The sequence below is a fragment of the Pantherophis guttatus genome, chromosome 16 (genome assembly GCF_059756535.1).
Source record: "Pantherophis guttatus breed Tessera chromosome 16, ASM5975653v1, whole genome shotgun sequence".
Taxonomy (NCBI): domain Eukaryota; kingdom Metazoa; phylum Chordata; class Lepidosauria; order Squamata; family Colubridae; genus Pantherophis; species Pantherophis guttatus.
The window spans coordinates 2065545-2078987 of record NC_142078.1 but is presented as its reverse complement, the minus strand read 5'-3'; the positions used below and the strand labels follow the sequence as shown (position 1 = coordinate 2078987).

The window sequence follows — 13443 nt, the reverse complement described above, 5'->3', positions numbered from 1 at the left end:
AGTGGCTGCCTGCTACCATTGAAACCCATTGCAACCATTTAGCTTTGCTAATTCCGTGGAGAGCAAGTTTTACCTTAAATTGTTGAATGAAGCCATGTTTTCCCCCAAAGTATATATAGGTAGTCTTTGAATTATGACTGTAATGGAGCCTACCCATTACGGTCATAAGTTGTGACGGTCATAAAGCAGATCATCTGCATGACCATCCCAATTTTGATTTTTTTTTTTTTTTTTTGCAATGGTTAAGGAAAATGCTGCTGCTGTTACACAAACCTTTCCCACCCACCCCTTTTTTTTTTGCTATTTTTTTACCCAAAAAAAATGAAATAAATGCTGGGTTTTGGCCAAAAATGTCGTAAACTGTGGCCATGTGACTTCCGGGCACTGCAAACAGCTCTAAATATGGGCTGATGGCTGAGCATCCAAAAATCACATGAGTGTGCGAGAATCCTGGCTGTTGGAACTGGGTTGTAAGTGTCTTCTGGGGCAGAAGTCCCCAGCCCATGGGCCAGGGCCCAGTACCAGGCTACAACCCATTTGGAAGTCGCCACAGAACTGGCGGGCGAGACACACCATGCACCCAGTCAAAAGAAGCAGCGAGCGAGCGCAGACACAACATGCAAAGCCGGAAAACTTTGGGGATTATTGTTCATGGGGCTGCATTGTAACTTTGAACAGCTGTTAAGTGACCAGTCATAAGTGGAGAACTATCTGTAAGTAGCCACAACTCAAAAAGAGTTGGGACATTCATTCTGGGACATGCATCCAGCTGTGCTGCATATTTCTGGCTGGCTTGCTTCCTTTCTTTCTGTGGGAGGATTTTTGGTATCAAAATGTTATTCCACCTCCCCAAAACTTCTGGTGCTTTCCATCTCTTAAGGCAAGGGTCTCCTCAATAAAGAAAATCAGTACAAAATGTTCTATAGGTGGCATTTAACACTGGCGAGATTGGCTAAAATGTACACAAATATGAAACCGGACTGCTGGAAGTATAAATATAAGGACGGAACATTTTATCACATGTGGGCCTGGCAATGCCCCAAAGCAAAGAAATATTAGGAACAGATAAGGAGATGATTACAGGAGATAACAGGAGAACAAATTGAATTTAAACCTGAATTATTTTTATTACGAATAATTAATCAAAAGATAAAAAAGCAACTCCAACATATTTTACATATAGTAACAGCAGCACGAATTGTTTATGCCCAATGTTGGAAACTTGAAAATATACTAGCCAACGAGAGGATTATTCATAAGATATTAGAATGTGCCGAGATGTATAAGCTCACACTAGAAGTAAAAGGCAAGGAAGAAACAGAATTTTACAAGGTTTGGGATAAGTGGTATAAGTGGTTAGAACAGAGAAACAAAAATGTATAGAAATAAATGTAGATAACTGTAAGAGACACATGACACAATACTGTTAAAAATTGCTTATTGTTATGTAAATTGGAAAAATGGAAAATAAAAATTAAAAAAAAATGAGTCTCCAATCTTGGCAACTTTAAGACTTGTGGACTTCAACTCCCAGAATTCCTCAGCCAGCAAAGGTTTGCTGGCTGAGGAATTCTGGGAGTTGAAGTCCACAAGTCTTAAAAGTTGCCAAGATTGGAGACCGCTGTCTTAAGGAATCTCATTTGTGGCAAAACAACAACAGCCCCAATTCCCTGGAAATTTGAGTTTAGTTCCCAGGAAACTCTTTTTGCTTGTGAGCGATCTCTGAAAGCAGAAACTGCCATTTTAGCTTTTTTTAAAAAAAAAATTGAAAAATGTTAGAAGATACACATAGCTATTCAGATAGAAAGGAGAAAAAAAAACCTGTGGGTGAGGGAAGGTGATCACATCACCACCCATGTTTCCTTTCTATCTTGAGCAGCTGTGCACATCGTTAAAAAAAATAATTACAGAGCAAATTTTGACAGCATTGGGCAGAGCATCCAAAGTGTGGGGAGTATCGTTGAAATATCCGAGACATGTTTTGGTTTTCTAAGCTGTGTTTTTGAATTCTAAATCAGTAATAAAATCTAATTTCTACAAAGGTCCACATCTCCATTAATTAGGTGTTTTCTTTCTGAACTTCAACCTCCAGGAAAGGCAAAACCTAATCTGGCTCAAAATCCACCTTGCTGGAGAATTCTGGGAGTTGAAGTCCACAAGTCTTAAAGCTGCCAAGTTTGGAGACCTCTGTACTTAAACAAGAGCCAAGAGCGTGTAGCAGCAGCCAAAAAAGCTAGTAGAATCCTTCGTTGTATAAACAGGCATAGAATCAAAATCACGTCAAGTATTAGTACCGCTTTATAAAACCCTAGTAAGGCCACACCTGGAATACCGCATCCAGTTTTGGTCACCACATTACAAAAAAAGATGTTCAGAGCTTTGGAAAAGTGCAGAGAAGAGCAACTAAGATGATCAAAGGCCTGGAAACTAAAACATACGAAGAACTGCCTGACCAGGTGGCTCAGTGGTTAAGACACTGAGCTTGTCGATCAGAAAGGTCGGCAGTTCAGCAGTTTGAATCCCTAGTACAGGCTGTCTGCATGAGCAGGGGGTTGGACTAGATGACCTCCAAGGTCCCTTCCAGTTCTGTTACTGTTCTATAAGGATTTGGGTTTGGCTAGTCTGGAGAGAAGAAGGACTAGGGGGGACATGATAGTAATGTAATGTTTGAGAGGCTGCCACAAAGAAGAAGGGGTCAATTTATTCCCCAAAGAACCAGAAGACAGGACAAGAAACAATGGATGGAAACTAATCAAGGAGAGAAGCAACCTGGAATTAAGGAGAAATTTGAGGACAATTAACCAGTGGAACAGCCTGCCACCAGAGTTGTGGGTGCTCCATCACTTGAGGCTTTTAAGAAAAGACTGGACAGCCACCTATACTATAAGGATCTCCTGCTTGAGCAGGGGGCTGGACTAGAAGACCTCCAAAGGTCCCTTCCAGCTCTATTCCCGATTTTATTCTATTTCCTCCCATCTGTAATTTTCCCCAACGTAGTAAGTTAACAAAAAAAAAATATGGCGAAACAGGAGGCCTTTTGTTCCTCGAGGTTTTCCGTCGAGCGCGCGAGCGCTCCTCAGTAGCTCCGCCCACTCCCCCCTCTCCCTATATAAGGCGGAGACCACGTGCGTTCGGCCATTTGTTGCTGGGTTCGGGAGCGAGCGCAGGTCAGTCCGCTGCTGGTCGTGTAAAACGCTTTCGCTGCGAATTCTATCCAGAGCGCCTTTAACGTGCTCCGGCGCTCGGAGGGCGCTTGTCGGGGATGGTGCAGGCAGGGGTGTATGAACTGCAGCTCCCATCGTCCCCAGCCGGCTGGGGAAGACGGGACCCGCTTTGCCATTAAAGCAGGCATGCGGGGGAGGGGTGCTCCCTCCACGCCCACCCACCCACCCACCCGCGCGGGATCTTGCCTTGCAGGAGAGCGGAGAATGAACCGGCGGCTCCCCCGCCTTTCTTGCTGCTTTTGCCACCTTCTGCGGGGCGGGGGGGGGCAGGGGGAGAAGCCCCTCTTTTGAAAGACCCCCATCCGGTTTGGTGCACTTGGGGAGGAAAAAGCAGCTGGAGGTAGAAATTGTTCGGAGTTAGTAGAGTAAACTAAACTTGTCACTTTAAATGGGGAGAATGGGAGACTTCTTGGGCTGGAGCTCCCTTGCAATCGAAGAGAATAGAGCTGGAAGGGTCCTTGGAGGTCATCTAGTCCAGCCCCCTGCTCAAGCAGGAGACCCTCTACTATTTGAGACAAGTGGCTGCCCAGTCTCTTCTTAAAACATCCAGGGATGGAGCACCCACAGCATCTGGTGGCAAGCTGTTCCATTGGTTAATTGTTCTCAAATGTTAGGAAGTTTCCCCTTAATTCCAGGTTGCTTCTCTCTCTCTTTTTTTTTAATTTGATTTATATGCCGCCCTTCTCCGGAGACTCAGGGCGGCTTACAATGTGCTCAGCAATAGCCTTCATCCTTTTGTATATTTATACAAAGTCAGCTTATTGCCCCCACAAACTGGGTCCTCATTTCACCTACCTTAGAAAGGATGGAAGGCTGAGTCGACCTTGAGCCTGGCGAGATTCGAACCTGCAGTAATTGCAGGCAGCTGGTCTTAATAACAGGGTGCTTTAGACCACTGTATTACCAAGGCTCTTTGATTAGTTTCCATCCATTGTTTCTTGTCCTGCCTTCTGGTGCTTTGGAAAATAAAATTGGCCCCCTCTTCTTTGTGGCGGGCCCTCAAATACTGCAATACAAGTCACCCCTAATTCTTATTTTCTCTAGACTAGCCAAACCCAAATCCTGCAGCTGTTCTTCATATGTTTTAGCCTCCAGGCCTTTGATCATCTTAGTTGCTCTTCCCTGGACTTTTTCTAAAGTCTCAACACCTTTTTTGTAATGGGGTGACCGGTCTTCTCCAGCTCCTTCCACAGTTCAGCTCAAAAAACCTTTGCTTCCTACTAGGCTCGTTTCCATCCTGTTTCTGCTTTACTTCTATCAGAATTGACGGCGAGATCTTCAGAAAAAGAGAGTTGGAAGGGACCTTGGAGGTCTAGCCCGACTCCCTCTTCAAGCAGGAGACTATACTAGTGGTGACGAACCCATGGCACATGTGCCAGAGGGGACACTCAGTGCCATCTCTGTGGGCATGCGCACCATTGCCCCAGCACATTTTGGCAGAGTTTGTTACTAGAAAGCCAGAGGGAAGCGGGGCCAGACTGGCTTCCGTCCCCCTCTCCACGCATGCCCGAGGACATTTCTCATCACCTGCCCCTCTGGCCAGCAGCCCAATGGGAGTGCTTCCTCCCTCCCCTGTCTGGGGTAAGGCGGGCAGCTCACATGCGCCATGAGGGTGCGAGTCTGTGGCGAAGGTGATTCCCTTGGTGGGGGTTAGGTTGGAGGGGAGCAGAGCGCATCGGGCCACGGCACGGGTTTTGCAGCACCTGCCTTGTTGCTTACACCTCCCCTTCATCTTATTTCCCAAGAAGTAGGCCCAACACATGTACAGCGGAGGTGAATCAAAGGTAGGAAATGCACTCAGATGCCCTTTTTCAGAGCAGGCCAAAAGCTGGTGGTCAGTGGAGAATTGTCCCCTTGCGCTGGTGGTCAGCAAATTCAAAAGGAACCCCCAGCTGAGAATCACTGCCGTGGATGGTTGATTCGGGGAATAGCCATTTCTTTAGTGTTAGCTATTTTTGGTATAGGGATAGATTTGTATTGGGTGCTTCATTTTTTTTTTTTTTTAATTTTGTGTTTTTGTAGACTCCCAAGTCTTGAACCACCCAAAAATGAGTGCAGCAAAAAAAGCAAAAAAAGATAGTGGAAGATCATTCCAAGAGGCCTGGACAGAGTCATTTGGAGTGATTGAACACAATGGGAAAGCGTTATGCGTTCTGTGTAATGAAAGTGTTGTATGTCGCACATCAAGTGTCAGACGGCACTTAGACACCAACCACAAAAGTGTTGCCAAACTTGGTGAAACTGAAAGAAGAGAGTTTCTTGAAGGGAAATTGAGGAAATATTCCCAGGATCTTAGTTTTTGCGACGATCTTTCTAGAACGAACCACCTGACAGCTGACAGTTTTCAAATTTCACACTGCGTAGCAAAACATGGCAAGCCCCTCTCTGATGGGGATATTATCAAAATGGCCATGTTGTCTGGAAGTAATGCCCTTTTTCATGATTTCCCAAACAAGGATAAAATTATTCGACGCATCTCTGAGACGCCACTTAGCAGAAAGACTGTGAAGGATCGAGTCCAGCGCATGGCAAGTGATGTTGGTCAGCAGCTCACCACTGACCTACAACAGGCAGCTTGTTACTCCATGTGCTTGGATGAAAGCCCAGATGTAAATAATCATGCAAGGCTAGCAGTAATTCTGCGTTATGCTGTTGGTGACAAAATGAGAGAAGAGCTGGTGAAACTGGTGTCTTTGCCTGAAAGGACACAAGGGATCGAGATCTACAATGCTGTGATGGAGGCTTTTTTGTCACACGACATAAGGCCAGAAAAAGTGGTTTCCATTACTAGTGATGGGTCACCACCTATGGTGGGGGCAACATCTGGTTTCATACAGTTCTTTGTTAAAGAAACAAAACATGAAGTCATTCAGTTCCACTGTATTATACATCAAGAAGCTCTTTGTACCAAGGAAAACAGCAAAAAATTTGACAATATCCTTAAAGATGTCACAAAAATGGTGAATTACATCATGGCTCGTGCTCTGAATTTTCAGCGGTTTCAAGCACTTATTGAGGGGGTTCAGGCACAGAATAATTGTTTACCTATGTACAATAATGTCCGGGGGCTGAGCAGAGGACGAGTCCTGGAGAGATTTGTAGCCTGCTTGGATGAAATTAGGCTGTTCATGAATGAAAAAGGGCAGGAATATCCACAGCTCACTGATATAGCCTGGCTTACCAACCTCATGTTTTTTACTGATTTTACACTACACTTCAATGTGCTGAACAAACAACTACAACGTGTAGGGAAAACAGCAGAAAGGATGTTTTGTGATATCAAAACGTTTGAGAGAAAACTGCAGGTTTTTGAAAGAGACCTCGAAAGTGGGCAGCTGAAATATTTTCCAAACCTAAAAAGGCATTTAGAAAATTCTACAACATTTGCAGATAATCCTACAAGCCATCAGGAAATCTACAAGGAATTTTCTAGCATCATAGCAGCTGCAAAGGTGAATTTTAGTAACAGGTTTTTACAGTTCCGTAAGATGGAGACAACCCTGGCTTTTCTTACTTCTCCAGATAAAGCCAAATTTGAAGAACTCGATCTTTCCTGCTTACACTGGTTAGATTTAGGGAATCTGGAAATGGAGCTATTGGAATTTCAAGAAAGCTCTATCTGGAAAAATAAATTCTATGACCTGCGTGAAACACTTGAGAAGATAGAAAGGATGACAAAGGACAGCACAGTTAGTTCTGACACGGTTGCCGGTACTTCTGAAAATGAAATCCTTAAAGTGTGGAATTCTTTGCCAAATAATTTTAAGTCAATGAAAGCGCTTGGGATTGCTTTCCTGACTTTGTTTGGTTCATCTTACGCTTGTGAGCAGCTGTTTGACACCAAAATGAAATCTTTAAAGTGTGGAATTCTCTGCCAAATAATTTTAAGTCAATGAAAGCGCTTGGGATTGCTTTCCTGACTTTGTTTGGCTCATCTTATGCTTGTGAGCAGCTGTTTGACACCAGAAAAATGACTTTGAGTGCTGCATGTCTTGCTCTCAAACTTACAATGTATGCACCAAGGTTAGACAAATTATCAGCATGCATACAACAGGAAAAATCACATTAATTGTTCAAAAGCAAACTTTTACCTTTCAATAAAAAGTTGTTTGTATCATTTGAAAGTTCTGTTGTGTTTTTCTTTTAAGACAAAAGATGTTAATGTACGAGTTGTTTTTTTCTAAATTAAAACCTCAGTATTCAGGTTAAATTGCCATGTTGGCACTTTGCGACAAATAAGTGGGTTTTGGGTTGCAGTTTGGGCATTCGGTCTCTAAAAGGTTCACCATCATTGCCTGGACAAATGACTGTCCAGTCTCATCTTAAAAGACCTCCAACTTCTGAAGCTGAGCCCGTCCACTGGTTGGTGGTTCTCTCTCAGAAAATGTCTCCCTTATTTCTAATTTGAATTTCTCCTTGATAAGTTGCCATCCATTGTTTCTTGTCTGGCCTTCAGGTGCAATTAAGTTTCTCCAAGTGTTTGTGCTATGAAGCCCCACTTGGATTATAAACAATTGTGGGTTTGGACTCACTTTTTCCTCCCTTTTCATTCTACTGTAGGATTGGAGCTAAGAAGCCTCCATGGGTCCAAGAGAGTCCTCCCTTGAGCAGAGGTGAGTCTGTTGACGTCCTGGGAGATCCTTGCCCCCCAATTCAGGGGTTGCACTGCAATTGTTCCAGCAAACCACCTTTGCAGAAGTAACCTCTGCAGAAAAAGGAAATTGCAGCAAGGCCTTGGCAGTGCTGGTAAGGCCAGCTCACAGGATGGGACTGCTGAGGCTTCATAGCAAAATGAGAGGTTTTAAAAGAGCAGAGACTGTGTCACAACAACCTGCAAATATGTACAGTGACTAAAGCAAGGGAGGCACCTGCAGGTTGTCCCCTCCTCAAAGGCATTCCTGGGGTTGGGGGCTGCCCCTACGAGGCGTTACAGGCATGGCTTCTGTGCTGTGTTTGTGTCAGTAGGTGGCACAGAGAAGCAGGCTAGATCTACGCTCAGTGCTCTGATGGGTGGGCACTCAGAATGATTACTAGCCTGACAGAATTTGCAAATTTTCTTTTGATCCTTTGTGGGGGTTGCAGGGTCTGATCCCCAATATTTGAGCCTGCCAAGAAAGGAAGAGGACTACGCTTGTAAACTGTTTCTGAGGGGTATTAAATTCAGCTTATTTTTCAGATGAATAGGAACACTGCCATTTCTAGTACGTCACTGCTCTTAACTTTAGAAAATGCAGGTCAACCTTAAAAAGAGTATTTTACAGGTTTCTGTTCATCCACGATGTTAGGAATTTTCAAAAAGCATGTTTTTGTCGAATCGTTGGGACAATGATTTGAATCCAAATTAACTAAACCACTTTGTTTATAGGGACATGATCCTGACTCTTCAACACATGTTTAAAATGAGGTCTGAAAGGTAAGATTGTACTGTAGTGTTATAAGCGTTCAAATGAATTTGGAGGCTACAATAACTTGACAAAATTTGTTCTTGGCAGATTGTGCATTTAAGACAGGGACATTTGAATTAAGCACCTCTCCCCCCCCCAAAAAAAAATTTAGTGTCTTGATCTGTTGATTTGAAGCCTTTATTCTCTTTTGCTCATTTTCTGAGCCCTATAAGGGGTGTTAATGAAGTAGAAAATGCTTCATTTTGAATATGGAAATTCAATTCCAATGGGTTCTTTTCAACTGCTTTCGGTCTTCCTCAGTTCAGCAAGTCAAAAACTGACCTGACCCATGCTGGCAAGACAGGTGTTGAAGTCCAAACTTGGCAACTTTTTAAGAACTGGATTTCAACTTCTAGAACTCATCAACCAGGCATGCTAGCTAGGGAATTCTGGGAGTTGAAGTTCACAAGTTTCAAATTTTCTGCCTGTGTTCATATTTATATATGCCTCTATTATAAATTTGCTGCCTCTATTTCTATGTACCTTCTCTGAAGAGAAACCTGCAAACAGGTTTTTCTTTTGCATCTTTGCAGAGTAGTTTTTACGATGTAACGTCTGCCACAAAAATTCTTGCAATTTTAATAGGTCTAGAAGGAAGAAACATTTACAGGAAGAAAAGTTAACAATATGCACTTAGCTGGAGCATTTCATCTTTTAGTTGTTTTACTTCTTATCTCTCATCCCTCCTTTATTTTGCCTTGCTTCCTTGATGACTTAATGAAGACATATTTATAGACAATTCTGTAATGTGACTCTACTTTTCTAGTCATGGGCCAAAATGAAGATGTTTTGTCCTGAGCCTTACAAGGGAGCAGAGAAGTCATGAAGTCCAACTCCTAACCCACGGAGGATTCCTGTTGTGGCATCACTGGCGATGGAGGTCAGCATTCCCTTGGACAGGGTTTATTTTATTTTATTGAAATGCAACACTTTTATTATAAATAATTAGTATGAAATATATTTGATGTTCCTTCTGGCCAGCAGCGTCATGGGCGCAAGCAACGGGAACAAGATGGGATGCAGTTCTGAGAGGTTTCCAAGGAGTCCGGCTCCATTCGTCCTTCAGTGACCTTCCTCTTCAGTTTCATTTCAATTCAGCATGGGTTCTTTCCTCTAGCCTCAATGTGCATTTTTGGAGAACCATCACTTGGGAGATGTGATTTCGAGTGAGCCATGTTCTGAGCCTCCTTGAGAGCGCCAGCTTGCTTGTGTTCTTTAAGCTCCTTTGTCAGCTGAGCTTAGTGGAGGGTATACAGGTAATCTTTGAGTTATGAATGTAACCCAAGGATTCGTTTGATTGAATCACGTCAAATGAATGTGATCACTCCCTGCTTTCCCCAATGCATTTGTTAATCGAATGAGCAGGTCATTAAATGCACATGAGGTATCTCAGAGTGGGGAAGAGATGTGGGACATCCTCGAATCCACTGAAATACTTCATACTCTCCTGGGGTCCCCACAATTACTCCCCCCCCAATCTTGCCCCGCCTGCCTTGCTAGCGTCCCGGATTCCACTTACTCCTCCCCACCCCATTTCCCATGGATTACTTACGTCTTGAAAAGGTCCAGAAGAGGCTGACCCGCTTGCAGAGAAGCCAAAGTGTTTTATTCAGATGGTGGCGAAGCTGTAAGAATGTGAAATCTAAGGAAAACATTTTCACCAGCTTCTGAGAAAAGACTTCGGCTTGGGGCCGTGTGTCCAGCAGGTTTCTGGTAGTAGAAAAGGCCTGGGCAGGACCACAGCAGCCGTTTGCTCCAAGACAGCTTCAGGGATTGAGACAGCAGCAGCAGCCAATCTCATTTGAACTACTAGCCAATCAGTAGCAAGCAGGAGACTGCTTATTGCCGGTCAGACTGGGCCCAAACTAACCTGCAGGCACTCAGGGCAGAGAAGCCGGTCTTTTATTCAGATGGGGAAAGCTGTTTTCTCTCTGTGGTTGTTTGTATGGGTGAACAACTGCTGTGGTGCTGCAAGATTCGTCATTTCGGGCCTTGTTTGGAAATACTAGTGGGGTGCTGACCATGTAGCTTCAAATGTTCGCTAAAGGAATGCTTGTAACCGGGGGATTAACCTGTACGGAGCAGCTGTCTGAAGACAGAGGCGCCTCCAGGTTTACTGCAAATATTGAATCCAGGAGTGGCCCCAGAAGCCACCCAAAAGGGAGATGGCAGCAGATCCGCCCCTCGCCCGGCCTGGGTTTATTGTCCTTCCTCAAATATACATTCTGGAATTAAATCCAGTATCCTAATGAAAGCTGGCCAATGCAGAATAGAAGAGAAATATTATAAAGAAGTTGCAAATAAAGTTTTCCTCAAATCAGAATGGCCTCTCTGTTTTCAATGACTCCTGCAAGTTTTGATTCGGCCCAGTGCTTATCCTACCTGGGCTTCTTTCTAGGTAGGGGGAGGCTTCAAGAGGGGATGGGAGGTTGCAATGGCTTCTGTGAATGTGGCTGGCTCACATGGGGCTCCATCCTGACTGCCCCCCCCCCCCCGACTGACATGGGTCTCACCAGCTCAGTCCCTGAAGAAAGGGGGAGAACAGGTATCCCCCAACAACAGCCTTGTCCCCCCTAAAATGCCTTTTGGCTGCAAGAGAATTTTCCAAAAGTCTCTTGACAAGCCCATCCTCCAATAGTTGGTTTATTTATTAGATTTTTTATCCTGCTTTTACTAATTTATAAGGAATTCAAGGCAGCAAGCATACTACAGGCAGTCCTCAACGTACGACCACAGGTGAGCCCAAAATTTCTGTTGCTAAGTGAAACATTTTTGAGTTTTGCCCCATTTTACAAACTTCCTTGTCACCGTTCGTTGTTCAGTGAATCTAGCTTCCCCGTTGACTTGTCAGAAGGTGGCAAAAAGAGAAGCCTAGGACACTACGACCGTCATAAATACAAACCCATGGCCAAACATCTGAATTTCAATCACGTGATCACAGGGATGCTACAATGGTCAAAACTGAAAAAGGGTCACAAAGGACTTTTCAGTGCTGCTGTAACTTAGAAAGGTCACTAAATAAACTTGTAAATCTAGGATTACCTGTCCTGTACTCCTTCCTCTTTCTATTTTCCCCACAACAGCCCAGCATAATCTGTACCAGTGGTGGGTTCCTCCCGGTTCGGCCGAGCTGGTAGCGGTATGATATGACGTCACCGAACCGGTTCTCTTTGTTCGGGAGCTGCCCCCCCGCGTTATTCTTACCTTTTATTTGGCCCCGCCCCCAATCTCCGCTGCCTCCTGAGTCCCAGCTGATCGGCTAGAAGGAAAAAAACTTTAAACTCTTGCCGCGGGGCTTCAAAGGGCCGCCCTACAGCTGATCAGTGTTAAAAGGCAGTGTGGTGGTAGACCAGTGCGCTCGAAAAACATGGGTAGACCGGTGCCTCGGAAAACAATTGGGTAGACCGGTGCTAGTAGTAAAACATTTTAGAACCCACCCCTGATCTGTACCCTTAAGTGGGGTGAGCTGAGCATGGCAGAATGCCTTATTTTAACAGCTGGTACCATTCCATATGCAGTCACAAATTTAAGTTTAAGCTCAATCCTGGAGGCATAGAGGAGAGCCCAGAAGGTGATGGGCCACCTCATCCAAGGATTGGGAGGGATGCCTAGATGGACAGTAACCCCACTGTCCTCATACTTATGACTGCACCCTGTCACATGATCATAATTCAGGCACTTATCAACCAGCTTGCATTTATGATAGTTACCACATCCTAAGGTTAGGTGAGCCACGGTGGTGCAGTGGTTAGAGTGCAGTGCTGCAGGCTACTTCTGCTGACTGCCGGCTGCCTGCAATTTGGCAGTTTCATTTAAGAATCGCCCAATTCATTTAACAACTTGGAACGATTTGCTTAATGGTGGCAAAAAAAAGCAGGGGTGAAATCCAGCAGGTTCTGACAGGTTCTGGAGAACCGGTAGTGGAAATTTTGAGTACTTCAGAGAACCAGCAAATACCGCCTCTGGCTGGCCCCAGAGTGGGGTGGGAATGGAGATTTTGCAGTATCCTTCCCCTGCCACGCCCACCAAGCCATACCATGCCCACCAAGCCACGCCCACAGAACCAGTAGTAAAAAAATTTGGATTTCACCACTGCAAAAAAGGTTATAAAATCGGGTACGTCTCACTCAACAAAGATTACGTCTACAGCTGGCTCAGCTCTGCTTCCTTCCAGGACAGGAAGTTAGAGCGGTCCTCTTTTTAAAATAGATGTGAAGGCCAGCACCATAGGTGGTTGAGGTTGAAATGCCTGGGTCTGGGGGTCAGCCTGGAGGCAAAGCCAATATTTTTCTGTCGTGTGTAGAATTCCTCCTGTCGCTTTGAGCAAGCTAACAGTGTGCAGCGGCAGCTAAAAAAGTCAATGCAATCCTAAATTGCATCAACTGAGGGATACAATCAAGATCATGTGAGGTAATAATACCACTCTATAAAACCTTAGTAAGACCACACCTAGAATACTGCATCGAGTTTCAGTCACTACATTATAAAAAAAGATGTTGAGACTCTAGAAAGAGTGCAGAGAAGAGCAATCAAGATGATTAGGGGACTGGAGGCTCAAATATACAATGAACGGTTGCAGGAACTGGGCAAGGCTAGTCTAGTGAAGAGAAGGACCAGGGGAGACAGGATAGCATCTTCCAATACTTGAGGGGCTGCCACAGAGGGGCTCAAGCTATTTTCCAAACCACCTGAAGGCCAGACAAGGAACAATGGATGGAAACAACAAGGAGAGATTCAACCTGGAAATGAGAAATTTTCTGACAGAACAATCAACC

General features: G+C 44.5%; 1 protein-coding gene and 1 non-coding gene across 2 annotated transcripts; both read left to right on the top strand.

Moving 5' to 3' along the window:
• The first annotated feature begins 3135 nt into the window (after nt 1-3135).
• Nucleotides 3136-10991, top strand: LOC117671303 (general transcription factor II-I repeat domain-containing protein 2B-like). The gene is made up of 5 exons (XM_087879746.1): nt 3136-3167; nt 5247-7837; nt 8590-8637; nt 9435-9548; nt 9653-10991. The coding sequence occupies exon 2, from the start codon at nt 5273-5275 to the stop codon at nt 7118-7120; it is 1848 nt and encodes a 615-aa protein (XP_087735872.1). The 5' UTR covers nt 3136-3167; nt 5247-5272; the 3' UTR covers nt 7121-7837; nt 8590-8637; nt 9435-9548; nt 9653-10991.
• Nucleotides 8135-8267, top strand: LOC117671333 (small nucleolar RNA SNORA17). The gene has a single exon (XR_004592811.2). It is a non-coding gene; the product is annotated as a small nucleolar RNA SNORA17 (small nucleolar RNA).
• Nucleotides 10992-13443: the final 2452 nt, after the last annotated feature.

Excerpts from the sequence above, each read along its gene's own strand:
- LOC117671303 (XM_087879746.1), top strand. The coding sequence starts at position 5,273 with ATGAGTGCAGCAAAAAAAGCAAAAAAAGATAGTGGAAGATCATTCCAA.